Source organism: Malus sylvestris, chromosome 7 (genome assembly GCF_916048215.2).
Source record: "Malus sylvestris chromosome 7, drMalSylv7.2, whole genome shotgun sequence".
In the NCBI taxonomy this organism is placed as follows: Eukaryota; Viridiplantae; Streptophyta; class Magnoliopsida; order Rosales; family Rosaceae; genus Malus; species Malus sylvestris.
The window spans coordinates 21,880,862-21,901,413 of NC_062266.1; the positions used below are offsets into that span (position 1 = coordinate 21,880,862).

The 20,552-nt window shown below is 39.1% G+C and overlaps 3 protein-coding genes across 7 annotated transcripts; all 3 read right to left on the bottom strand.

The window, feature by feature from the left end:
* Nucleotides 1-237: 237 nt before the first annotated feature.
* LOC126628227 (E3 ubiquitin-protein ligase SINAT3-like) lies at nucleotides 238-4,354 on the bottom strand. 5 transcript variants are annotated; one of them, XR_007625323.1, is made up of 5 exons: nucleotides 3,908-4,352; nucleotides 2,396-2,782; nucleotides 1,629-1,959; nucleotides 1,013-1,112; nucleotides 238-951 (listed from the first exon to the last, which is right to left on the bottom strand). XR_007625323.1 is itself a non-coding variant. In XM_050297839.1 (4 exons), the coding sequence occupies exons 1-4, from the start codon at nucleotides 4,106-4,108 to the stop codon at nucleotides 1,063-1,065; spliced, it is 969 nt and encodes a 322-aa protein (XP_050153796.1). In that variant the 5' UTR covers nucleotides 4,109-4,352; the 3' UTR covers nucleotides 238-1,062. The 5 variants fall into 5 exon arrangements, 3 of the variants coding, with proteins under 3 accessions (XP_050153796.1, XP_050153797.1, XP_050153798.1); XR_007625324.1 differs by having other exon boundaries at nucleotides 1,596-1,959; XM_050297839.1 differs by having other exon boundaries at nucleotides 238-1,112.
* Nucleotides 4,355-6,538: 2,184 nt separating this feature from the next.
* On the bottom strand, nucleotides 6,539-9,212 carry LOC126630376 (UV-stimulated scaffold protein A homolog). The gene is made up of 2 exons (XM_050300493.1): nucleotides 8,923-9,212; nucleotides 6,539-8,539 (listed from the first exon to the last, which is right to left on the bottom strand). The coding sequence occupies exons 1-2, from the start codon at nucleotides 9,100-9,102 to the stop codon at nucleotides 6,782-6,784; spliced, it is 1,938 nt and encodes a 645-aa protein (XP_050156450.1). The 5' UTR covers nucleotides 9,103-9,212; the 3' UTR covers nucleotides 6,539-6,781.
* A 5,526-nt stretch (nucleotides 9,213-14,738) lies between these two features.
* LOC126629888 (aspartyl protease family protein 2-like) lies at nucleotides 14,739-16,607 on the bottom strand. Its single transcript, XM_050300035.1, has one exon. It carries the CDS (start codon nucleotides 16,469-16,471, stop codon nucleotides 15,008-15,010), a length of 1,464 nt encoding a protein of 487 aa, XP_050155992.1. The 5' UTR covers nucleotides 16,472-16,607; the 3' UTR covers nucleotides 14,739-15,007.
* Nucleotides 16,608-20,552: the final 3,945 nt, after the last annotated feature.

The following is a 20,552-nucleotide window of genomic DNA, read 5'->3' on the forward strand; positions in this document are numbered from 1 at the left end:
CTGCCCATCAACGACCACGATGATGCCAACAACCGTGGCAGCAAGATCGAGTGGTCGTTTTGTTTGTGATCCAATTCAAGGATGGAGATTTGAAGACTTTTGTATCATGTGTTGGCTCTTCTCTCCAACACATTATATTGGGGGTGGGAATTGGGCTATGACATCCAATTGGAGGTCATAATTTGGTGTCGCACTCGCTATTCAGGAAAACGGAATTTGAAATCTCTCCCTTACAAGTAAAGAGAAATGTGAGCCTTTTGTATATACAAATCGAAATTTGGAAACACATTAAGTTCGAATATCATTAAAGCTGTGACCTAATCTGAATTGTTTATGATCTATTTATATTTCAGGCCTAGTGTTTTCCAGCAAAAAGAAACAAATTCCAACCTCACACAGACGTACATATATTTTCAAGTTCCTTTTTCTTGTTTCTCTCAACCTCCCACGGAAAAAGAAGCACGTAGAGTCATCAAAATGGCAAGGAAAACACTCTCGGAATAGAGGGAGTCCCCGGCCAACCCAGTCCGATCCACTACTGTACAGCAACACCATCTGATGATCATGAGACGATCGACCTATATCAACTGCACTAAACAAACGCTGCTGCTGATGAAACATACGGTATTTGAGCTTCGAGATCGTTTGCCATCAAAGACTGCAATGGCAACCCCAAAGGATGCAACATTGAGTGCTGGAGAGACTTAAAGATTACGTATCTTATCTCCGCTTTTGCCCCCAACTCATAGCAAACATGATGGTTGAAAGTGAAACGATGACTCCTCACTGATCTACTTGTTTAGGTTTCATCTGACTCAACTTGAGCTTTGTATATCAAATAAAGTCAAGTAATTCCAAGACAAGCAAAGGAGTAATTTCCCTGTTGAGTATTTGTAGATCATAGGATAAAAGCTTATGGTTTTTCTATCTTTGGCATTGATACATACCTACCAAGTATATAAACTGATACCCCAAGCTCTAGCTGTCTCACCAACTGCTTATCAGTCAGTTTCAAGTATATAAACTGATACCCCAAGCTCTAGCTGTCTCACCAACTGCTTATCAGTCAGTTTGAACTGCAATCGTACACGGTACTTCACAAACTTTCGCCCCTGAAACGTAGAAAAAATTATAAGCCTAGGGGACATAATGGATTGTTTCATAACTTAGGAACTAAAGTGAAAGCTGTCAAGGTTCTAATCATCATAATTTTCCCTTCGTTTTACCTTAACAAGCTTTACCCTAGGATACACCTGTCTGTCTCACCCCCTTCCTTATCTCTCCAGTTAAACAACGGCGGCATGAGCCGTGCTTTGACTATAATGCCATTGAGCAAAGTTCAATTGGTTTTTGAGAAATTATGGACAGCTGTCATGATTGTTAATCTAATACAAATATCAAACTCTAACCAAGACTCCATCAAGACAACAGTTTCGTGTTTCAGCTTTAAGAGGATAACTGGAAGCTTAACAGACTAAGTACAAAGCCTCCAGCATTGAAACGTTATAATCCAATAAAAGAATCCTTAAAATCTAAATTCACTAATAACATTAAGATAAAATTTAGCACACAAATGAGGGAAAGAGATATCCAACCAGGCTAGCTACAGAGAGGTATGCAGGTCCCACCTTCTGGGTTCTGCTGTTCCTTCAATATTCGTCCTGTGACCCGCAGCTTCAGCTCTTTCCTATCCCCACCAGAGAAGAAAAGCGCCATGTTGCGCTGTATTATGAGGCCATCATGGCTGTCTCTAACCTTCTTGTGGCTATCCCTTATGCTTCTTGGGTTGCCCTCCCAAATCAGCTTTCGGCCATTTCCTCCAACCTCCAGGCTGTAGCTGTAGTTCCGAGCTTCTGCTTCATCCCCCATGAACCGGAGAAATGCCATGTAAACAGGAGCCATACCAAGCTGGAAGGCTTCAAAATGTAGACAGAAATACTGACCAAAACAGTGGAAGACCTATCAAGGATGAAAAATAAGACAATTAGTTTGCTACCATAACAAAAACCAAAGCCTACATCTTCAATCTGCAATATAGTCACAGTTGATCCATCTCAAGTATTGCTATCAAAGGTCCCATGATTCCTATCGTCCCATATTAACTGGGAAAGTTAAACCAATCAACTAATTCATGCACTTTTAATTGGGATAGTTAAACTAATCAATTAAGTATTTATATTCTAATTGGGAAAGTTAAACTAAACAAAGTCTTATTCTCAATGGCTAATGATGCAATTCCAGTATTAACTTCACTTATTGCCCCCATAGTGAAAGTGATGGTTTCTTGATTTATGCAACCTCTGCCTACTAATATCTAACGTGAGGTGAGCAAACCAAGCAATTTTCATTCAGCCACGAGTTTTATACAAAGAGGGAGAAACACGTATGTACTTACAGTTAACATCCATGTGGCATTTTCTACTTCACGAGGATTAGACTTTACATAACGATGATTAAAAGTGCATCCGGAATGCATGTCCACCTTGTGATCATCCCGGAGGTGAGAAACAAGGAATGGAATATCCCCAACAGTGGAGCAGTCTGATCCAGCATATGGACAGTTGTATGGTCTGAAGTTACAGACAGCCTCGTGTTTGAGTTTACTATAATAGGGAAATATCTCTGGGCACCCTAGAGAGCAATACTTGCAGGGCAGTTCAAGCGATTCAGCAACCTTCTCCAGTGCTAGACACCTTATGTCACCAAGCTCCTGTCTACAAGTTGGGCACCGGTTATGCACCCTTGCTTTACAGGTGGAACAAAGGGTATGCCCATTGTGACACTGCAGAAACAAATAGTTTAGATTTATAAGCCATAAAGGTCAACTAATCCTAGATGAATTTTACAAGCAGCTACATATTATTAAAAGAATCCCCACGCTTAGCCATCCCAAATAAATCTAAGGATAGCGATTCAGTGAGTATCCCTTGATTTCAATAAGCTCCAGAGTAGGTGGGGTAGGTCTACTCATCCGAACTAAGCTACATAAACATCAAAACATGTCAACACCCCCAACACTTAAAATGAAGCCCGTGCGATGTATTACACCCCCAGCATAAAGTTATGTGACTCTATAGCCTCTACAGCCATGAGAGATGTAAGAGTATGTGTGTGAGGCAGAGCAAAGTGCTCTAACAAAACAACTAATAAACTTCTGTCCTAAACCCTATTAATGAATATATAGAACGGATCGGTGCACCCAATTTCAAGCATGATAGCTTTACACAGATAAAATTTCTGTCCTAAACCCTATTAATGAATAAATAGCATGAACTTGGTGTACCCAATTTCAAGCACGATAGCTTTACACAGATAAAGCACCCAAAGCATCTCTATCAATTGGTGGTAGTGTTACCGCTCCCCACCTGTCAGCCTGCTTCACTTGACAAACTAACTGATAAATATGTCCAAACTAGCATATTCACCAACTCCAGGAAGTATCACGTAGACAAAATATTTTGAACGAAATCTGATTCTGTTCTTTGGTATTCCCTGTTACTAGGAACTCCGGAAAAGCACTTATAAGTGAAGCAAGTTTCAAAATCTTACTAGCCAAACCAGAATTATTTTCGATTGTTGTTTGCCTAAACAAATAATAGAATCCTAATTAACAAGGATTCATTTTTCTTTTCTTTATAACCAAATTCAGAAACTGAATATTATCTTTCACCTTCTAAATAATAGAATCCAATAAACCTACCAACCAAAACCCAGAAACACAATCACCCCTTAAAATTAAATCCCACAAAAAAAAAAAAAAAAAAAAAAAAAAACTAATCAAACTCAATAAATCATAATTCCCTAGCATTGACCCCAAAAATTCAAAATCTTCAAAAAACAAAACAGGCAAAACAAAGATCAAAAGAAAAAAGGAAACCAATTGAGGAAATTGCAAGAAGGGGCGAACCTGATGGATTGGAGGGTACATTGAATTGGTACAAACAGGGCATTCAAGAAGCTCGTGGACGCTGGTGGTGCCGGGAATGTTACTGCCGGTGTTGCTGTGCGCCTTCGGAACTGAAACAAACTGGTGAATCGGACGGCTATGGATCTCGTCATCGTCAATCAAATCCAAAGACGCAAAACTTTCAATGATGTCTGATTCCATTCTTCAATGGAGACAAAAAAAAAACAGCAACAATTTGGAAACCCAAAATTTAAAAAATCAAAATTTGGGAAAAAGATGAAATCTTTCGATTCTTTGACTGATGGGTATGATTCCCCAATACACAATTATACAATATTGAATAAAAAATTGGAAGGGTAAAAAAAAAAAAGGGAAAATCCTGGATTGCAATGTGTAATAAGAAACCCAAAATTTTTATTCTTTTTCCACAAAAAGGTGCGCTTCTTCTTCTTCGTTGGTTTTACAGATAGAGAGACAAGAGATGGGTCACCGTCTAGATGACATCAACCGTCTGATTAAGATCAGACGGGTATCAAGTGTCCGTTCAATATTCGGTTAAGGGTTTCTGAGTAGCGGTTTGATATGATTGGTAGGTTAATAGAATAGCGAGGGGATTTAATAGTAGGGTAGGTTAATTTAGGGAACTTAATTTTTAACTTTTCTGATTTGGTAATTAGCTGTTGTTAATGTGGAATTATGGGTTTTGTTTTAAGTTTTAACTGATTTTTTTTTTTTTTGGATGAGTAGTAAAAGACCACTAGCAAAAGGGCTGTTTTTATAACTCGAATTGAACTTGTGATCTTTCAATCACAAAAAAAATAACTTTTATGTAACGTCAAACTCGATCATCATAAAATGAGAAGCCTTGTTAATTAGGTTCGGCCTTTTTAGTAAAAGAGCAGGGAGACAAGGGGATGAATCTCCGGTTTATGTGGTGTCATTTCACTAACTCTAATTAACTTTCACATTAAATGTTAATTTTTCAATTTTGAAAAAAAAATTAATCAAGATTAAGTGAAATAACATGTATTAATTGATTAGGTGTATGGTGAGCATACATTATAGTTTATGGTGGTGAGCAAAAATGCTCCATTTTTTTTGAATTTTTTGGCCGACTGTGGGTCCTATTTTATCCTTATAAAAGTTGCACACTTGTTTGTGTTATTAGGCATAATTTTTTATATAAATTTTTTTACATATGGATGTTATGATGGCAGATTTGGTAACACATTGTTTTGTGATTAATTTTGAAGCATGAGTTGATTATGGTTTGTAAAGTGATACCTTGTTGAATAAGGAATGTGGACTTTTTCACAATTTTATAATGACTTGGAAATGATGTTGAAATGCAGCTCTATTGAATTTATCATGTCAAATATAAATACAGATATAAGTGTACTATGAACATAGAAAATACAAGCAAATAATGTGAAAATTACAGCCAAAATACTAACCAATCATGCCAGCCAATTAGCTACTACAACCCTCAAACAACAAGTGAAAAATAAAATCGAAAGGTTCATCGAACCAAAAGCAACGGGCAACGCCATGTGGCTTATCAACCAACTTCAGTGATCTCCGACAAAAAAACTTTCAAATATCCAACATGAACAAAAGAATTACTCCTCCAATGGTGCTCACAACACAAATATGTTGTAAACTTATATCCAACAATTCAAGGTTGAATTGGATCCTACTGTAAACCATGGATACTCATTAGTTTCAAAATCGATTGAAGCAATTATGTAATTTAATTAGGGTTTAAGTTTTAAGAGATCCAACGTATCTTGCATGGTGACACACACACACAACTTGGTGACAATTTTGTTTGCCAATGATATCTTCATATTATTGCATAAATTAAGAGTTAGTGCTGCAAAGGTGACTTGAACGTTTCTAAATTCATGGTCACATGCTTGGAAGCCTTTTTTTTTTATCTCATTCATGACGTAATCAGATCAAACTTATCAATTGGAAATTATTTAACTAAAGGAATTTTCTCTTTCCGTACCGTTTGACATGTTTGTTGTCAAACAGAGAATCTTAACTAAATATCATACACAATTTACCTAATTAACGGTTAATACATAGGCTGACAACATAACATTTCAAATTACTTGATCAAGCAAAAATCGAGACATGATTTTCATGGGAGAAGACAAATACATAATGTTGATCAAAGTTAAAAAAATAAATAAATAAATAAATAACAAAGGCGTAAAAGGATGACTTGACCTCAACGTTACTACCATTTTGTTTTGTGCCGCCATAACAAGTAACTATCCAAAAAGTAGGTGAAGCCGAATATTCTGTACCTTCTGTCTGGTTATGATTCATTGATTCTTGTCGGCAGACAGGATAACCAAACTGGAACAAGCCACACTTTACACATGCTTGTATTAGCTGTTATTGTCTATGATATGCAGCAGCAGCCACGGGAAGCTGCCACACCTTTTCATCGAGAGCAACTTGTATAGCATGGGCGGTCACGTGCCAATAATACAAGGACACATGAAGAGAAATTACGATATATATTTGTATTATTAGCATGTGACAGTATGCCCGTGCAGCCGTGCTATACAAGTCATCCTGTCCATTTAGAACAAACCACAACAGATATTGCACATGAAATAAAATCAAACTTCTTATTTATTAACCTCCCTTTTATGCATACATTTTGAAAGAATTCAAATCCGAAAATTAACATATGTTACAAAACCGGCCGAAAGACAGCTTCCCTAATCATTCACTAATTAGGGGAAGTCCCTAATTGCTTAAGTCAAGAAAATGTGTGTAACAATTTACAAAAAGCATGTAAATCAATCAGTAACAATCCTCTTAATTAGCCAAGAAGCAGAGAAATAGGGCGACCATTTACCACTGATTCGGGAAGGCTTCTCGGTAATTTGCATCCTCGCCCAATGTAAGTTGTCTTACAGTTGCAGCACTTGCTCGTGTATTCAAAATCCTCCGAGCTAATCTATCTTTTGGTGTCTCTTTCTTCTGCAGCATGGAGGCAAGGGTTTTCTTTTTGTTTCTGAATGACGGGTTCCTACTAGTACTTGGCTCCCAATCTTCTCCAATAAATGCAGATTTAGAAGTTGAAGCGATTGCAGAATCCCGTAAAACCGCTTCATTGTGTTCTCTTATTTTGGCAAGCTTGGCACGCTTCAGTGCCTTTTTATCTATTTCTCTCTTCCTTGCCAACTCTTTATCTTTCTCACGAACATTATGCACGGCTTGTTTCGTTAACTGCTCTACTAAATTGGTCCCTAAATCAGGAGCTTTCTCATCTTTTGGAGGGTTCTGATTCAGTGGCTTTCCCTCATCATCTCTGGGAATAACAGGTCCATGAAATGGGCAAATTCTCAAGTCTCTTCTCGGACAAAGTTTTCCATTGCTTAATGGTGCTCGGCATGGCTGAATTTCAACCTGCTTTTCTTTGTACACAGTAGCCTGAAGATTTAATTCCGCAATCTTTTCTGCTGGAATAACTGCATCCTGATCCACCCTGCCCCAATGACTTTCAAGCTCCAACCCCCGATGGTTAGCCAATACATCCATCTTTGAACCCCAACTGGCCAAATGATTGCTCCAGGTCACCTCAGGAGCTTCAGCCAGAAGCTTACTTCTCAGAGGGTCTGAATTGCTTCCCCCACCTTCATGACTGAGCCTCTTATTGGCATCGCTCTCCTTATCATGGCGTTTAGGAATGCTACCTTGCACCTCCTTGGATGTTGATGCCACAGCAAGACCTCCAGTTCTGTTATTGGGAAGATTAAAATTCCCACCCTCAGTTGTTTCGATCTTGCCTTCCTCCCAAAAATCTTCTTCCTCATGCTTTGCAATGTTTGAAAGATTGCATCCCGATTCTTCACACTTCTTCTTGACTGATTGAATATTATTCCGGATATCGATGAACTCCTTCAAATATGAATCCCTGGATCTGTTATCAGTCAGTTCAACTTTTACAAGAACAAGGATCCATTCTTGCACTGCAGTCAAATGCTTTACCAATATCTTGTAAAGCTCCCGCAGGGCATCAAAAACCACTTTGTTTTCACTATTCTCATGAAGCTTTTCTCCTTCTTCCAATGCTTGTAAGCGCAACTGCCGGAACTCATAAGAATGAAACTCTTCGATATCTTCCTCATCTAATGGACAAAACGGCACACCTTCCTCTTTAGGGCGTACAATTTCTAAACACTCCCCAATCTCATCAACAGTAGATTGAATTTCTTCCTTAATTGACACAAAATTCTTTTCCAAAATCTCAAACTTTTTCAACAAGATCTTTCTTGTCTTCCTCTCCCTTTCCCTTCTCTCCTGCTGAAGCCGAGTCGCAGTTTCTTGTAGATTCGGGAACTGATACTTAAGGGTGTTCTTAAGGTAATCAAACCCTAACCTAATCTGCTTATAGTGAACCCCAAACGAAGAATTCCACTTCTCCAAAAACTCTATTGCCTTCTTACGCAGAGCAGTTGCAACATTTGCCGGAGGTGGGAGTGACAAATGTATTCTAAATCCAACACTTAAAGTCAATAACTGATCCAAATTTTCCACAACAAGGGTTCTAAATAGCTTTGATCTCATAAAAAGCTCATCAATGATAAGAAGTGTGAGGTAGCGCACCTGCAAAATTTATATATTTCATCAAAAACTTCTCTCCCATAATTCAACTGATAGTACCAATCTGAATCCCTAAACTTTTAACACCCACCCAAACAAACAGAGATTAAACAACAATTTCTAACCAAATTGAACAGCTTACTATCCAATTTTTTACCATTATTTCCTATAATTTCAGAAAAATGAAAAGGATACGTAATTTAACAAGATGTTGATTGGTAAATCGAATTTTCCCTTTCAAATTTTCAAAATTTCTCGGCAACCAAACACAAGCTAGAAAATAAACCCTAGAAAAATACACTACAAACTACAAACAGCAACGGAGAAATTAAATATAAGGATTCGAATTTTTACGGAAGAAAGAGAGTTTCTATGCACAAAAGGACCTGAGAGTGTTCGCGCTTCATAAGATCCATGAGAATACGAGCGGCGAGTCGGAGCTCCGAATCGGAGTATCGGACAACCGACTTGATGGCCTTGAGGAGGCGTGGGTCGACATCCGGTTCGGTCGAGATCGTCGCCGTCTCTATCAAAACCCTAACCTTCCCTCCTTCCTCTTCTTCCATTGTTTCTCAATTCAACCACGCAGAGATTGGAAGCTTCTTTGAATTTTCAAAGTCGAGGATAATATACTTTGTGGATTTGGGTATTTTTCGCGCTGAGCAAGAAAGGGTAAAATGTCACAATCTGAATTTATGAGGGGCACTATATATATAAGAGACTTTGCTATTTAGATCCTCCAAATTTTTTTAAATTATTTTGTTGGATAAGATGTTTTAGAAATTTGCAAATCCGAAAGTCCGCTTATTCCAGTTCTTCGACCCAAAAGAATCTAAGGCCCATCTTAAATCAAAAGAATGTGAATTTAATTTAAGGATTTTAGTAAAAAAGGCTTCAGAAGTTTGAATCTTAATCAAAAGAATTCAAACAATTTTATTTAATAGTTAGGCAAAACTCAATATCAAACCAGCCCAACTAAAATAACTGACTAAGTTTTCAATTTTTCCCCTGACAATTTTTGGCCTAGTTCATTTTCTTTTCCATTAGTTGTGTGACGTCGCACAACTAACTTGTATATAAAGTGTGATTGTTTTCAAATAGCTCAGAGCTTAATAGATTTGGGCTCACGAACTGTACCAAACACTTCATTGTTCTTATCTTGCTTAATCCAAGCCAAGTCAATCAAGCTTAATTTTTGAAGCTAATCCAGTCTGAACTAGTTCACTGTAATTAACGAGGCCTACAAGACTTGGGGACCAAGGCACACCTCTCTTGAAAGTTAGTGGACCTAGAAATGGTTGGTCCAATCCAGACTCGTTTGGTTTGGGCCCGTTAGTTAATAAGGGTACTCGGGACGGCAAAAACAAAAAATGTGTCCCGCTATTTCCGACATGGATCTGGTGAAATTGAATTCCCCATGAAGGTGCAGAGTCGCAATGGCTAGACGCTAAGACCCTTCTTACTCAAATGTGTATGATAGGTGTGAGGTAGTGACAGGTGTGAGGTAGTGACACACTATAACCAATCCGAAAAGACCACTGTTTCATATAAGGATGCCTAACTTATGCATCGATAATTTGCGCAGGGAGAGGCGGTGACTGTTTTAGATTTTAAGGAAAACTAATGAAAATGGCTTGAAAACTTTAAGTTTTAACGATAAAGACAAAATAAAGGGTAAAGTGAATAGTACCATGATTGACTTTTTAGTGTAAAAATATAGTTTTTCATTAAAATAAACAATATCGGGATCTTTTCATTAAAGTTCTCTAGATTTTAATGTTGCAGGTTAGTATTTAACATGGTATAAAATATCAATGATATCGGAAATATCGGTAGTCCAAAAACATGGAAATTTCGAGATATTATCGATATTGATAAAAATTGAATAAAAACCACGGAAATTGTAAGAAAAACTTGGAAATTTTTATTAAAACTTTGGAGAATGTTTATTTAGTCAATTATCTATTAGTTTATCAAAAAAAATAGAAGGAAATGCATTACATGATGGATTTAACTTATTTAAGTTTATTATACAGCGAGCTGGCAAACACTGTGAGTGTAGAAAATATATAGTAATTAATGAAAAAAAGATTAAACACACCATAATCATTTATATATAATGATTTACTACAATATTTTACACTTTATACATTGCATATATGAGTGATTTAGTAACACATAAAGTTCCTATGAGGTTCAAAATATTCACTATCTTCATCATCTCTATGTGTAGAGTAAGTTTATTGTGAAGAGTATTCATCAAATGATAAATCCCCAAAATAATTTTGCATGTAATTGTTAACATGTCACTCATATAAAAGTGATATATGGTGGTTACGGTGTTGGATGAGTAAAATGGGAGGGGTTCAAATCCCCTTTGTGTTTTTTTTTTCCTCCCTTTTTCCCTTTTTTTTTCCTTTTTTTTTCTTCTTTTTTTCCCTTTTTTTTCTTTTTTTTCTTTTTTTTTCCTCCTTTACATCAATATTTTCGATATTTTAGCGATATTACACTGATATTTTGACAAAATATTGCTGAAGTGTGAGCGAAATTATCAACATCGATATTTTCCGATATTATCGATATTTGTACGATATGTACATGTATATATTCCGAAATATTCGTGATTCGAAAAAACTGATATATCCTCGATATTTCGTCGATATTATCGATATTTCAGACTATGGTATTTAAAGAATGATTTAGTTGGTGTTTTAGATTTTAATGCAGCAGCCTGCAGGAGATTAGTACTTTGTTGGCTCATCAAAGATCGGATCAGGTTCACATGTGTTGGGGACAGAATACTAGGTTGATGCATGTATGCTGTTCTTCCACGTTTCTCTAATAAACAATACAAAAATGAAAATAATAAATAAATAAAATTAAGGCTTAATTGAGTTTTATTAGAGATCGTCTCATAATATAAAACCCGCTCCCTAATCTCTCAACACTGTCCGTGGACCGTGATGATGGTGTTGAAACAAAAGAAAAGCCATGTGCTCATAAATGCATACATCAAATTTTATGTTTTGCCTTATTGCTTCTCTCTCCTCCGAATCTCGCTCATCTTCATTCTTCTCTTATTTAAACGGTTACGATTAAGTCACTTAAATATCTTATTTTGAATTTTTTTATTTAAAAAAAAAAGACAGAAGGGAAAGTGTGAGAGGAGGGAGCCCGCTCAAACTCGCCTAAGTTGCGATTCTCACTTAGAGAGTAATTACATAACTTTCATTTTGCATTTTTTTTTCAATAAATTTTAAGAGACTTGTGAAATACTTAGATGAGCACACATTATATACTTGTTCTCCATGTTTTCATTATATTATAATATTTTATGATCTACATGTCATTCTATTTTTGCAGTTTATGTATCCCAATGAAATCATGTATTTTTTAAGTATAAACAAACACTTATTTATATGATGTATAATAAATTTACCTAAATCCACATAGTCTACCTAGACCCTCGCTTAGACCCGCCTAACCACTTAGGCGTTGTGCCCCAGCCCACCGCCCGACTAGCACCTAGCGTTTTTTAGAACCTTGATTGGTATTTATCGAAAAATCGAAGTATTGTGTAATTTACTAACTATTAAGATTCATGTGAGAGTTCATATTCTACAAAACAACACTAAATCATACGTACCATACACTTAACGTTTTGGTGAAATATTAATAGCAAATTTATTTTAAGTATGGGTGTAATTTTGGAAATTGGATCCGCTTCAGACCTTAGTGTTCGGAGCCTAGAGATCAATTCATCTGGGCCGCACATCCAACGGTCCTCATTAACTCGTTTTTTTTGCCCACCACACAAAACCAACGGCTCTAATTTCCTTTATACACCAATCAGCGGTCCAAATGATTTGATCCATAGGCTCTGGACACTAACGTCATGAGCGAATCCAATTCCGTAATTTTTTACTTAAGATGGGTGTTTGTACATATATCTACCTATCTACGGACTACAACGACTGTCACTAACTTAGTCCATGATCCAGTTTGCAACTAGACAAGGAGGGGAGGACAGTGGGCACCACCAAAAAACAAACCCTTTAATAGCATTAAAATATCAAGCGTAGGGTCATCACCAAAAAACACAACCCATGTTCCAATGTTGCCTGCACATAAATAATTACTATGCTTTGTATTCACCCTAGGGATGGGCACGGGCCCAAAATTGGAGGGACTGGATCGAACCCGCTTGAAAATACAATGGGTCGGGACGAGGCGGATTATACTATTTTAAAACTGAGAATCGAACCTAGCATGGCCCGTATAAAACAGGTCGAATCCTACAGGTCCAACGAGTACATTTTTTTCTTCTTCTAATTTTCAGTTACCTGATTCCCAATCTAATTTCACTCGATCAAGTTCTGATTCAAGTTCGAAATCAAATTGTTGAATAGGAAGAGGGCGCTGTCGGAGACAAATCAGAGATGGTGATTACTGCAGAGGAGAGGGGAAGGAGATAAAAATAACATTTCATAAAACGATTGACTCGATCACCATCAATCTTTCGTCCTTCAAAACCCTAATTTCTCCCCCTCAATTTTCATTAATGGTGGAATCCACCGTCGCCAAATCCAACACCTACAACCTATTCATGACCTTTTTGGAGGGAAAAATCCTAACCCTAAAATTCACAACCCTGGAGATTCCCGCCACTTCCATCAAGCACCTCCTATACAAAATCACCAAAATACCCATCTAGCACCAGCGCCTCGTCATCGGGACTCGACAACTTTAGGATGATTTCGTCATCTCGTGTTCCTCCTCCGACGCGCCGTACTTCCCAACAGTGCATCTTCTGCTCCGGCTCGTCGGTGGAAAAAGGTGGTTTCGAGTTGTTACTGCATGTTAATGCGGAGAAAAAGCTTGAGGAGTGGAGGGCTGCGGAAGAAGAGAGAATGCTCGAAAAGATGGCGGAGGATTATTTGAAGCGTATTGAGAAGAAGGGGAAAGTGGGAACTGGGGACGATAAGTATGGGAATGGGAGAAACGGGTCAGGCCGGGGCCCTATTTCTTGGGACTTTTGGAACCGCCCCGCCTCGTTAATTTCTTGAACCCGTCTTGCCCCGTTTGTGTTTCATAATTTTCAGATTCGCCCTATGCTCGACCCGCCCTGCGGGTGTAGTGTAGTACTCGTTTGCCCACCTCTAATTCACCCTCCCCACCACTTTTAACTTTTAATTTTCTTTTACACCTACAATAAACCCAACATATCTTCGAGGAGATAATGTTTCTTTCCTCTTTACTATCCATCCTAGCTTACGTGTAATATTTCGGGACACATACGCTTATGTGACATAATTATTTAATTAAATTGAAAATTTTGAAATTTATTGTGAAATACGGTGTGAATGCAACACATATAAATGTAGAAGGGAGCAAATTAAAATAAACTTAGGTGAAAATTAAAAGTTTTAGATGAAAAAGTATTATAAAGATGAAAAGTTTTCTTCATGCATGTAAAATGTTGTCGAATTAAAACGTTTATATATAGAGATATGTTTTTTTGTATGCTCAGAACAAATACAAAATAAAAAATGATAATACAATCTCTCTCCTTTCTCTTTATTTGTATTTTCATTATCTGATACAATTACAAAAACAAACGTTCTCTTTCATGCTTTCCTACTATAACAAATTTTCTTGTTCAATTATTCATAACATTAAATATTATCGACTAATCTAATCATAGCGCGTAAAATAATAAAACATGACGTGACCTTTTATTCTACCACAAGGGAGAATTTTGCGAAGTTTCCATGTGAAAGCCAGTAAGCAGGAAAGAAATGGAGGAAGAAATAAACAATGGGAGGAAGTTGGCACACAACACAAGGAAGGAGACAAGCCAAAGGTACCGTACGTGATCGTATTGCATCTTAATCTTTGGAAAATGACACCGTCTTTTCTTCTGCTCACACTCCAATCAGCAATCAATCACTAGGTGCATCCATGTGCTCCTCTTGACTTGTGTAACTCAGATGACACCTATTTTGTCATTCTCTCATATCCAAACGCCCCCACATCCCAGAAAATCTTCCCTACTCCATAAACCGCCTCATGATTTTTCATGTAATCGGAACACAAGTTGATAAGTAAAAAGAAAATAATACCGCTAAACTACCACTAAACTAAAAACTAATTGCAAACGAATTCTAATCCCATGACCCATTAAAAAACGAAGCGTGTCAAATAATATCGAATTTGAATTACCCATATATATTAGAGTAATAATTCATGAGTAGATAATACATGGGAAAAAAAACACGTGGGCATTGTAACTTGTAACCTGTAATAAGCAACACAAAACATCTCAAATCCTACTCTTTCAACAAAGCAAATCATCATCCTAATTCCAGCAAGGAAGGTTTGCTTTTCCCCGCTTTGATTTATATTAAATTAAAAATATAAAAATAAAACTCAGGGAAATTGGGCATTTCCTGTTGCCGCTACCAAAATTAATTAAGCGCACCCACGTGGAGAAAACCCGACCCGGGAGCCCGCCAGGTCATACACCACCCGGAAACCTTGCTGCTGGATGTTACCAATTATGGACAACCCGCCCATCGTACCCGCGAAAGCAAAGCAGAAGCTGCCGCTACTGTCCACTGGGATCAGGTAGTTGGTTGCCGGAAGTGAAACGTCCGCGTTTCGGAAATGCAGCACGACCGTGGGGACTTTGACTTCGGTCTTTCCGGACAAGTCGAAACACGTGTCGAACAGAGAGAACTCGGGCCCACGCTTAAGCCCCGAAGTACCGGCCCGGAAAGCATCGCGGAGAGCATTGTAAGCCGATCGGGTCAATCGGGTCACGGAAGTGCCCGAATCGAGGATGACCCCTCCGTTTCCTGCCGGGTCGAGATTGAAAAGCGATGCCGTGATACCCCGGACACGTGTCCCACCGACACTGATACCGATGAGCTCGACGTAGTAAAACGTGTCGAGTTTTGGGTTCGCGAGGAGGGGGGTGAACCGGGCGGTCCGGGAAACGGCCGAGTCACCGAAGAGGACTGAGGACGGTTTGGAAGAAGAGGACCGGTCCACTAGGCAGTAGGAGAATTTCCGGTTGAATTGGGAGCCGGTCTGGGCCGGAAATGATAACTTCCCCCGGCCGAGTCCCAAAAGCCCCGCCGCACCGACGAAGAGGCCCTCGTTGTCGTGACCGCATCCGATCGCCACGCGTCCCACTTTGGTGCCGCGAAACGTCAGCGTTTCGGTGGAGAACTCGCCGACAGTGAAGGAACCGTCCCCGTAGGAGACTTGGTAGAGGCAGGTCTTCTTGGAATTGCAGCCCGGCGAGTCGAGTTTCCGGCAGAGGGGGGACCCACAGGGGATTGTGGCGAAGGATCCGGATTTACGTGGATCGAAAATGGGGTCGGTCTGGGTGTAGCACCGCTTGCAGGGGGCGCATTGGAGCCAAACGACGTCGCTTCCGGTGTCGAGGACCATGTAGACGTACCTGGGAGGCGTGCCGACGCCAAGGCGCGTGAAGTACTCGCCGCTGCCCTGAGAGAGTCCGGAGACGACGGAGCTGCTGAAGCCCGTGACAGGCACGTGACCACCGCCTCTGGTTGTTCTGTTTGGGGACGCCGCGGCGGCGGCGAGGGTGGTAAGGGCTTTGACACGGAAGGCGTCGCGCTGGAGGCGGAGGTGGAAGAGTTGGGTGGGGGTTTTGTTAAGCGCCATGGCGTCGATGTGGTGTAATTGTACGGAGAGAGTGTTTGGGGTTGTGGCGGTGGCGGAGGGGGAGTTGGGGTGGAGTTGGGCGGAATCGGATTCGGAGACGGTGTCGGACCATGAGAGGGTGGTGGGTGGGGAGGGGAGGGGGTTGAGGAGGAGGGTCTGGTGGTCGAGGGCGGAGGAGAGGGAGAGGAAAATGGCGGAGAGGGAAAGGAAGAGAAGGGGAAGTATTGCTTTCCCTTCCATTTTGGAGACTGGAGTGTTAGAGAGAGAGAGAGAGAGAGGAAATGGGAGTTTATAGGAAAGTGGGGGTGGAGAGAGGAGGCGTATAAATAATTGGAGTGCGAGAGTGCGGGTGTGAATAGTGAAAAAGGCGGTTGTGAGAATGGAGGAGGGAGTGAAGTTAAATCAGTTTTTTTGGTGGGGAGGGTAGAGATGTGAGATTATGAGATCTATTATGTTATCTAGGAGGGAAATAATGGATAAAGATCCTTTTCAAATTCTTTTTGCGGAGATTTGGAGGATTAATTTATTGTGTTCGTTTATCGTATATCGTACGATTAATTTTCATTTGGTACGGTTAATTTTCATTTGGTACTGTTTATATTTAACTTTAAATACAAAATTTAAAATGATTTCTGACCGTACGATGTACGATGAACGGATACAATTGATTAATCCTCTAAATTTGTACAAAGAGAATCCGGTAATAACATAATCATATAATGTGTTATACCAGAATTTCAGCAGAATTTATATATTATTAAATTTAATTATAAAATCAGAGTTGGTAATTTCATATCTCTACTAATTAATAAAACACTCATTGTCAACCAAAACTCTATAAAATTATCAGTTTAACCCTCTAATTAAAATAAAACATGAATAAGAAATATGGGGTAGAAATGTAATTTCACACAGCCAAATTTTGCCTTTTTTTTCAAAGCCTCATCTACATTAATCCTGTAACATCCCACATCGCCCAGAGGAGTGGATCCTGTAAACCTTATATGTATATTATCATATCTACCTAGCACGAGGCCTTTTAGGAGCTCACTTGACACACTCCGACCGAAATCGAGACTTGCTAGCCGTCATGTGAGAGTGACATAGCCATATGCGCAAAGCAGAAGCGATAAAGAGTAAGGGAATACTAACAATTTAAAACCAAGCAACTAACAATCCCAATTAAGAAATGATGCTATTGAGAATTTAAGTGTATAAATACACTTTCAGAGCAATAAGAAAGTCTAGTTACAGTCAAGTAGGACAATTACTAAAATACAACACCCGAAGGTGAATCCTACTTTCTCGGATTCTGTCAGAACACCATTGGATTCCTCGTGGCCACCAAACTCTGCTACCTAAGACCTGAAGGGGCGAAAAACAAAGTTGAGTGAGTCAGTAAAACACATTTACACGAAAACCTTATTTTCCTTTGAATATACTAACCCCTCACCGTAAAACAAGTATATAGTTACTTTTCCAGAAAATATAATACATAAATATGTATATAAATATATCACTTCAATCATGCTTTACATAATCATAATAATATGTATGCCATGCCAAGATAAAGTAAGCCATTCAAGTAAGAATAATTTCATAGAAATATAACATGCTAGCCGGAACCCCTGTGGTAGTCTGTACGGCTGAATTCATAGCTCAAAAGTCAATCTAGCCGGAGTCACTACAATGACCTATACAGCAATGAACTGCACAAGAGTCGGAACCAAATGAAAAGGTTTGTACGACAATAATGGGTGTAATATAGTTATGCTCAATACTACTTTCACATAATAGTCGGGCGATAAATCGATAGTCACCTACGAGTCGGAACAGTAAATAAAGTCTGTACGACAAGACTGTGCACTTAAATTGGATCCCATATGAGCATATAATGCGAGAGGTGACATAATAAACATGCATGTATCATATCTTTGGCTAATTCACAATCACCCTAGGTGTAGTTTTATAAGCTCAACATTATTCAATCACATATTACATCATCGACAATTCACATAACCAAACATACTTACCTGGGCTTACCTGAGTCTCCACAGCACCATGCAACAATATGCATAGTTATGATAATGCATATACTAAAATATGAGGCATATATGACATGGCATTTAAATCACATTTCCTTTAAATATGTTTTCTAGGAAAAACGTCAAGTATATATATATATATATATATATATATATATATACTGAAAATAACTGCCCACTCACTGATATGTCGATGGGTCGTAGCCCCCGAGCCTCGATTGATTACGCTTGTCCTGAGAATAGGCCTCACTTATAGGCGTAATAACCGAATAAACGTTATTTAACGTACATAATCAACAATAAGTAATAATTTCTCATATATTGCTCAATTTGGGTATATGAATATACCATGGTGACCTACACAATCTCAAGATCATCCCCAAATTTTTAGAATATTTTTCTGAGCTCCCACGCGCTGGCCAAGGCACTGCCAGATGCGCCCCCCCACGTGCGGCCATGTGCCAGGCACACTGACGGTGTCAACTGACGCCGTCAAGTATATTCCGGAATATTTCGTTTATTCTTTAACAAAACTTAACGGCATGACCTAACGCCGTTAGAATATTCCGTTAAACTTAACGGAATATCCTCTCGTCTTCTACCTTCAGCTCCAGCGACTGTCGCCGTCGCCGGATAACTGGGTAATTTTCAAAACTCTATAACTCATTCGTTTTTCATCCATTTTCTACGAAATTACCACCAAAATGAAGCTTAGGACATAAGGAAGAGAAATATACCACTTTAAAGCCCCAAAGTCGACTAAATCACACCGGAAAAATTCCACAAAAATCGGCCAACCCTTGAACTCGTGATCCCGACGTCCAAAACACTCAAACGATACACCCCGAGCTTCGTGACAACTTTCTAAAGCTCCTTGTGAGCTTGAAATCCCCTAAAAACCTCATAATAAAGTGCATGAATAGTACCTCATTCGGGGTTAAGGTGTTGATGCACAAAACCATAGGGGTCTTGGAACAACGTAAATCTGACCGTGAATCTGCAAGAAAGTAAATAACACAATATGTATCGTGGTTCATCCCAATGTTTGGGCTACGTCCACACTGATTATTGTATTTCTCTGAGATGTTGAAGAGGGAGAGAGAGAGCTTCACTGTGAGGATGAGAGCTCTAAGAGGGTGAGGGTATGACCTAAGAATTAGCCTCCCTTAATGAGGAGAGTGAGGGGTCCTTTTATAGAATAAGGGCTCCTCACTTATTACATATTTGCCCTTACCTTTATTACATAATTACATTTGAGTCCCCTGAGTATTTATACGAGATCTAAATACGGAGGCTTTAAGTATGGTACAAACAGTAGTCTCCCAAGTTTTCAGTCAAGAAAGTCTTTTGGCTGGAGACTTGAAATTCAGTCCATGTGTGGGCCGAAGTAACTAGATGTCGTCTATAACTGATACTCGATATGAGACGGTGCTCAATCTAAAATGATGCTTAACTAGAAGTAACATATGTTGCGAGGCTGCTCTGTTTGTGGCTTATATTGCCTTAGTTGGCTTGGCTTGTGGCGTTAAAGGTGAGAAAGTCCCTTTTATAAAATAATGGCTCACTCCTCAATACAAAAATGATGGGCTAGAGTTGATGCTCGTGGCGAAACGGTTGCTCAGTAAGGTGGCGATGCTCTCTAATGATGGTGAGGGAGTCCCTTTTATAAGATAAGGGCTCGCTCTTCAATACATAAGTGATGAGTTAGGAGTGATGCTCGCAGCGAGGCGGTTGCTTAACTGGCGACGATGCTCTCTAATAAAGGTGATGAAGTCCATTTTATAAAATAAGGGCTCGCTCATCAGTACATGAATAGTGGGTGCTCTCTAATGATGGTGAGGGAGTCCCTTTTATAAAATAAGGGCTTGCTCCTCGGTACATGAATAATGGGTTAAGTCCCCCGAGTATTTTTCATGAGGCCTAGTTGAGGCCCAATATATGGTACATAGTGTAATCTCCCAAGTCTTCGGTCAATAGAGTCTATTGGCTGAAGACTTCAAATTGAATCCATGTATGGGCCGAAGAGGCGGTTGTTCGGAGGCGGTATTTGTATACTCTGTACTGAAGCTTTGTAGGTGAAGCTTTGCAAGTGAAGCTTTGAAGCTGGAGCTCTGTAAATGAAGCTTTTGAAGCTAGAGATTTTGTAAATGAAGTTTTTGAAGCTAGAGCTCTGTAAATGAAGCTTTTGAAGCTAGAGCTTTTGTAAATGAAGCTTTTGAAGCTAGAGCTCTGTAAATGAAGCTTTTGAAGCTGATTGACATGAGTGATGCTTATAA

Bases quoted from the DNA above. Each gene is read 5' to 3' on its own strand.
- LOC126629888 (XM_050300035.1), bottom strand. From the start codon at position 16,471: ATGGAAGGGAAAGCAATACTTCCCCTTCTCTTCCTTTCCCTCTCCGCC.
- LOC126628227 (XM_050297839.1), bottom strand. From the start codon at position 4,108: ATGGAATCAGACATCATTGAAAGTTTTGCGTCTTTGGATTTGATTGAC. The intron at 1,960-2,395 runs GTAAGTACATAC...CATCCTTGATAG, and splicing joins ATGCCACATGGATGTTAACT to GTCTTCCACTGTTTTGGTCA. The intron at 1,113-1,628 runs GTGGGACCTGCA...TCTACGTTTCAG, and splicing joins GGAACAGCAGAACCCAGAAG to GGGCGAAAGTTTGTGAAGTA.
- LOC126630376 (XM_050300493.1), bottom strand. From the start codon at position 9,102: ATGGAAGAAGAGGAAGGAGGGAAGGTTAGGGTTTTGATAGAGACGGCG. The intron at 8,540-8,922 runs GTCCTTTTGTGC...TAAATTTTGCAG, and splicing joins TGAAGCGCGAACACTCTCAG to GTGCGCTACCTCACACTTCT.